Source organism: Tigriopus californicus, chromosome 7 (genome assembly GCF_007210705.1).
Source record: "Tigriopus californicus strain San Diego chromosome 7, Tcal_SD_v2.1, whole genome shotgun sequence".
Taxonomy (NCBI): Eukaryota; Metazoa; Arthropoda; class Copepoda; order Harpacticoida; family Harpacticidae; genus Tigriopus; species Tigriopus californicus.
Genome location: NC_081446.1, coordinates 14,980,869 through 14,986,909, shown reverse-complemented (window position 1 = coordinate 14,986,909; position 6,041 = coordinate 14,980,869). Strand labels below are relative to the sequence as shown.

The 6,041-nt window shown below is 42.7% G+C and overlaps 1 protein-coding gene across 1 annotated transcript; it reads left to right on the top strand.

Moving 5' to 3' along the window:
- The first annotated feature begins 2,746 nt into the window (after nt 1–2,746).
- LOC131884358 (uncharacterized) lies at nt 2,747–5,821 on the top strand. The gene is made up of 2 exons (XM_059232108.1): nt 2,747–3,563; nt 4,147–5,821. Exons 1-2 carry the CDS (start codon nt 3,144–3,146, stop codon nt 5,491–5,493), a joined length of 1,767 nt encoding a protein of 588 aa, XP_059088091.1. The 5' UTR covers nt 2,747–3,143; the 3' UTR covers nt 5,494–5,821.
- Nucleotides 5,822–6,041: the final 220 nt, after the last annotated feature.

The window sequence follows — 6,041 nt, the reverse complement described above, 5'->3', positions numbered from 1 at the left end:
CCTTGCAAATCAATATGAAAATGAACGAAATGTAGAAAATAAGTAAGAAAGAAAACTCACGTAAATTCGGTGAGTGTACAAACTATACACACTTTAGGGAAATGGTTTGTTTTCGTAGCACTACCTTTTTTCCTTACTAATTTTGACCTTCCATTGAGAGGAAAATGGAAATTGCATGGACAAAAACTAGTAGCTTCGATTCGAAAAGAAGAATTCACTACAATTAAACACTTTTCGAAAAAACAATTTTCGCAGGTCTGAAAAAAATGTGAGGGATTATATGACCTTTCGAAAAGATTTTCCCCCCAGTCCTATCAATTATTGCACAGGGCAGAACTTACGTAATTAGCGTGCCCAAATTTCAACCATGGTTTTGACAAAATCCGCTAATGATGTTCTTTTACTAAATATACCGAAACAATCGAGCTAGGGAACTTATCTGATGTAAGGAGATGCTCTAACACTAACACTTACACAGTCTAGCAAAATACTCAAGTCAGACATAATTTGGAAAATGTTTATGCGTATGGTTTTCTGTATGTTTTGGTACTTTTCTGATTTCTCTACGACTTTCTAAAAGCCCGTTGATTAGAAAAGCCCAACCAGATTCATTATAAATAAATGTTTATTTGCGAGAATACATCTCAAAGAACATTACATAGGTATGAATTGATCTTTGATGGAAATGTTTGAGATCTTGGTTCCAACGTTAGATTCCCTATAAATATGTCCTCAATGATTCTGAATTGCGATTCAAAGAATGGTAAGACTTTTAACTTTCTTAAGGGATTAAATTAGGGTTTTGGTTCTTTTATCCATGAAAGAAATGGTTTACGTTCGATTGCATTTTTTTTATAAATTTTCGGTGTTACTCATTAAATTGCTTAAAAATGAATTTTGATCAAAAAAGCAATTGTTGGACTTATTTTTCCTATTTTGAAATTTTCAATTTTCACCATAGACTTTTCGAAGTCTTAAAAGTTTTTTGTCTAATATAGTGATTTGTGTCTTGGTTTATAGCACCTCTTCTGTATTGAAAAATGCCCCAGTGACCTCCCAAAATGAGTGCTGCCATTATCCTGCAGCTGTTATTTCAATGAATCAATAAAGTTAAAACGGAACAAAATAGTTGGAGCTTCCTAAATACTTTGGTTTTGATGTGAAAGTTCAATTCATCTGCGCCAAGAAATGAAAAAATTGCAGAAAGTTTGGGCAAATGACGTCTCTTGTGGTATCGTTGTGGCCAAATTAATCCGACATGGATATTGAATCATCTCGGCACGTTTCAAATCCAGCTGTCATGGAATCATTCATAGTCAGAAGCATAATCGAGTCATAATCTAATCGATGAGCGTACCCAAAACTCTTAAAACAATGGGTAGGGCCTTGATGATCATGGTCCAATTAGGTTGTTGTATATTGATGCCGCTTGCGCCAATCCAATCCAAGATAACGCACAGAAAGTGACGTTATCAGAGAGATACACAGCCTCCACCCATTCAAGTGGAAGGTGATAGAATTGTGTTGTGGCCGGAAACATGTCTCAAGCGGTCATAGAATGAGTTGTCTTAAGTACACATGCTTATCGATCGTCGGCTGGTTGTAATCCTTCCTTTTCTCTCTTTCTTTACCTTCGATTTCCAACTCCGAGGATTCATTGAGTGACTTGAACGAGAGGACGGACAGGAAAAGTGAGAGCGAATGAACCCTGGGAAGCGGCCAAAGCAGTGCTCAGCATCTTGTTTATTTACTTCCAACCATGGACGAAAAGTCACACCAATCCTTTCAATATTGAACTCTCACTATAATTCAAAAGCGAGAGCAGAGAGGAGTCCAAAAGACTGCATCCGACCTCGTAATATCAGTTAAGCATGAGTTAATCGAGAGCTAGACTTGAATTTCGAGCATTCATTTTTCGAGTTCGTTTTCGTTGATAGTCTCGAGTAAGAACTCAATGGATGCCGAGTAGTGTTGCGAGTTCTTGGCATCATTGAAAATACAGCATCGAAAAATTTGACGTCTTTACCCCATGCATTGGTAACCCTGACAATTATGCAATCGTGAGATGATGTTGTTTGTGAAGAATATATCCATGTGCGTTCCTAAATCCACATTTCTCTTGACATGTTGTTTCATACAGGCATACGAGTTTATCAAGCCACCCACGTCAATTACTAGCTTGAAGTAAAATTTTGAAAAAAAGACAATAAAAAAAAAGAAAATAAATGGCAAGCCAGTGGTGCCAGCTTGAAATGGGATTGTTCCAATTAAAGAACAGCATTTTGGTTGAAACGAAATCGTTCTCGATGGAACCACGAAATTAAATCATAACTTTGTATTAAGGTCCTTCCTTTCCCTTAAAACCAGAATATTATGCCGGTCGGGGGCAACAACATACAAAACATATAAAAAAAGGCCGAGTTTTGGAGGCACTCGCGAACCTTCTTCCATTCAATGCAGAAGGCTTGGGCCAACTGAATAGCCCTCATTGCCAGAACGTGAACTCTCGCCGAGAGGATGAATAGTTACAAAATTGATAAGATAAAGTTCCCGCGCAAAGACTGTAATCTCGAACAATGGGTCTTGCTCTCACCCACAAGCGGCCCAGAGAAAACGAGATTATCTGGCCGCAGATCCCTTGGCGATCCTCTACATGTTGATCCACATGGACTCTCGACAGCACTCCGAAATTGGCGGGTGTGTGAGTATACTGAAAGTGTGCATGTGTAATGGGTGACTGCTGTGCTAAGCGTGGAGTGCAAACGTATAAGGGTCCTTGTCCCGATAGCGAGGGAGATAGGGAAAAGATAAACTTGTATCCGCAGAAACTGAAGAATGATAACAAAATGTTTGATCACGACCAAATCGTCATCCTTCTGTCGATCTTGGATCCCTCAGGTGTCAAGTCGCGCGTATCATCCTCGAAGACAACCGTGGTTGAACAGGTCAATACGTCACACCTTCCGTAAATCAGGAAGTCCACCTCTATCAAGTTTAAAGCGAGACTTTCGCCAGAAATCGTTGAGCGACATTATTGACGGGAAGCAAGGATTTCCCGTATCACATCAGCGGAATACACGCATCTTCCATCCATCTCACGAACTATCAAAACAAGCACCGTTGTTGGCGGAGAATGCGCCAAGATGCTCACCCTCACTAGCACTAAATCTGAGACCATAGTTCACGAGGACCAGAACATCATCAACAAAGGCAGAAACAGTCTTCGTATTCGAGACCAGAGCGAGCTGATGAGCTCGACCTCTGTTCCGTTTTCATCCATCTTTGCCCCATCCCTCAGACAGACTCAGTCAAGCACCACCCCCACCATCTCTGCCCTCAATTACGTTCGCCTCCAGCCGAGTATGATCACAAGCTCTCCGCCCAAAATCTCTATGCGGGCTCTTATGGGCAAGGAGAAAGGCTGTTTCATGTGGGTGCATCTTCAGGCCTCGATCTGTACGGAGTGGGCTCAGAGTTCCATGGTCCTGAGCCCGGGCACCCAAATTGGGGCGCGTGTCACGACCACTGCCCAGCAAACGGGTGAAGTGGGTGCCATTTTGCAGGTGAGATGGGATGCTCTTTTTAAAGGTTGTTTTGACGCTTTCAAGTGATCTGAAGTCACAACGACTCGATAAGACAGAAAGCTGATCAAAATGGGATTCGAGACACACGTGTTTCTTTGGTGTAATCTCCTCCATGTCGGTTGTACTTTGTGTGCAAACTTGCGGTCAGGAATGAATGCTAAGTTCATAATGTTTGCGGCAAAGTCTTCGATCTCGGGGTTGATTCGATAGGTTAGCGTCTATGCTAAATTTATACATTTTTTGATAATTCGTCAACGTCTTTAGCCACAATTCATAATCATAATTTGCCACTAAGTTGGAGGTAATCATTAAAATAAAATCTATCTAGATTGGGTTTATCTAAGAAGTCTGATTGATAGGATTTGACCTCATCAGGGGGGAGTAGTGGCTCGTGTGATGAAGCTCATGACTGATGGACACCATGACACTCCAAGTTATTTAATCAAAACTATTAACATTTCGGGATGCAATAATGCCTCCCCGATAAGAAGAATGTTTATTGCATAAGCCCCTGTTGCCACTATCCAATTTGACCCCTCATCAGAATCTTTTATGCTTTTAGGCTCTCGCGGGTACGGACCATTTGCATGCTACCAATGGCGGCGAGAAGCAACCCAAAACCATTCATAGATGCATTTTACAACGAGCTAATCGGAACAAGTCGTCTCCGAACACGCTCAAATGTCACGTATGTGAGGCCAGCTATCCCTCGTATGACAAATATTACTGTCACTTGATCGATTCCACTTGCGCCAACCAGAAGGAGGCCCTTGAGCGAGTGGCTCAGAAGAGTCCCACTTCACCCGGAATCATGGTTCGGGTTCTTCCTCTAGGACAGCAACGGCCAAATTCTGTAAGGCAAGTCCCACATCCCCTGGTTCTACCCTCAACCACAAATCTCAAGAAAAGAACGTTTTTGGAAAGTCCCGTGGATAAGAACCGAACTTTGGTTGAGATCCAGATTTCCCCGGACGCTCTTTTGCCTCTGAAAAAGAAACGGGTCTATGAGGACCTCATGTGGCGAACGAATCAGGAAGACAACACTCAAGCTATCCGCTCGGAAGATACTGATTTGGGCAAGGATGACGAGGATGGCACATCCAAGGGCAATGTAACTAAATTGGACAACATGAACGAGCTCCCGCTTAACCTGAGCAAGAAGGCAAACCTGGACATTACAAGTCGTGATCCTCCAGCCCTTCTCCCACTCAGGAAAAGACTCTCTTCGTCCTCTATGAATCGAGGCTGCGTGTCGTCGGTCTCTCCTTTCACCTCCTCAAATAGTGAGGCTAGTCAGAGTATGTCCGAGGACAATGACAAAACCACCTCAGAGACGCTTAACTTGCTCGTGGGATCCATTTCCGAGTACAACAACGGCCGCTCTCTGAGGTTGGGCAAGGCAGCCTCGGAAGAGCTGGTTCAAGGTATCAAGGCCGATCTGGCCTACAATTGTCCGCATGTCGAGGCCACGACTTTGCCGGCCGTGAGCTTAATCGAGCACGCCAATGACGCATCTCGGCTGTCCACGATGAAAGGCCAATTAACCAATCTAATGGTGTCGTTGCTCGGCGAATCAAGAATCACCAACATGGGATATCCCGAGACGGACATTCTGGACGTCCTCAGCAGAGTCCTTTCCGGGGCGAAGCGCGAAGTCATTTCGGCCGAGGACGACTGCACGGAATTTTGTCGACGTTTTGAGGAGTCAACCCAACTGAGGTTCCGTAAATTGAAACGCGAAATCATCGCTGCAAGGAAGAATATTCAGAGCTTCTTGGAAATTTGCGGGAACAACAAATTGAGGGAACAGTGGAAGAGTAAATCCGTGGAGGATATTCTTCAAGATATTCTCCAGCGCGGACTCACGCACATGGAAAGTTATTCGCGGGGCCTTTCCGAGGTCGTTTAGCCCGAGCCTATTTCTCTGCAATTCACACAAGTCAGGAGTTCGCACTTTCAGTTCCTTATCTGGGGTATTTCGTATCACCGTTTTGAATTCTGAAATTGAGCTGTTGTTAGATGAGCTGCAACGGTTCTTTCTTGACATTACGGTTAGGAAGACCACATCGATCTCATACAGACACTCAGATTCCACCACTGCTTAATCGAAAGAACATGGGACATTCGTATGGACCTTTTTCCAAGCTCCAGTTAACTAAACTTTAACTCTTTTTCTGTAGAAACCCTGTGATAATTCCAAAATAAAAAACGATAAATAAAGGAAGCCGTAATCAGGATTCGTTTTTCTGGTTGATTTATTTTGGTTTTGCGTCATTGTCATTGGCTGAATGATGCACAAGATCAAAACGTCTGGGCAAAATATTCACTACTCTCATCAGTACATTTGAATGTCATCATTATCATAATCGAAAAAAGTCTGGGCATATTTGTCAGGACCAACTTTCAAATACTTTCTGAGTGTGTTTTCCACACGTTGTCTTGATAATGATTGTGTTC

Excerpts from the sequence above, each read along its gene's own strand:
- LOC131884358 (XM_059232108.1), top strand. The coding sequence starts at position 3,144 with ATGCTCACCCTCACTAGCACTAAATCTGAGACCATAGTTCACGAGGAC. Across the intron at positions 3,564-4,146 it reads AAGTGGGTGCCATTTTGCAG|GCTCTCGCGGGTACGGACCA; the intron begins GTGAGATGGGAT and ends TTATGCTTTTAG.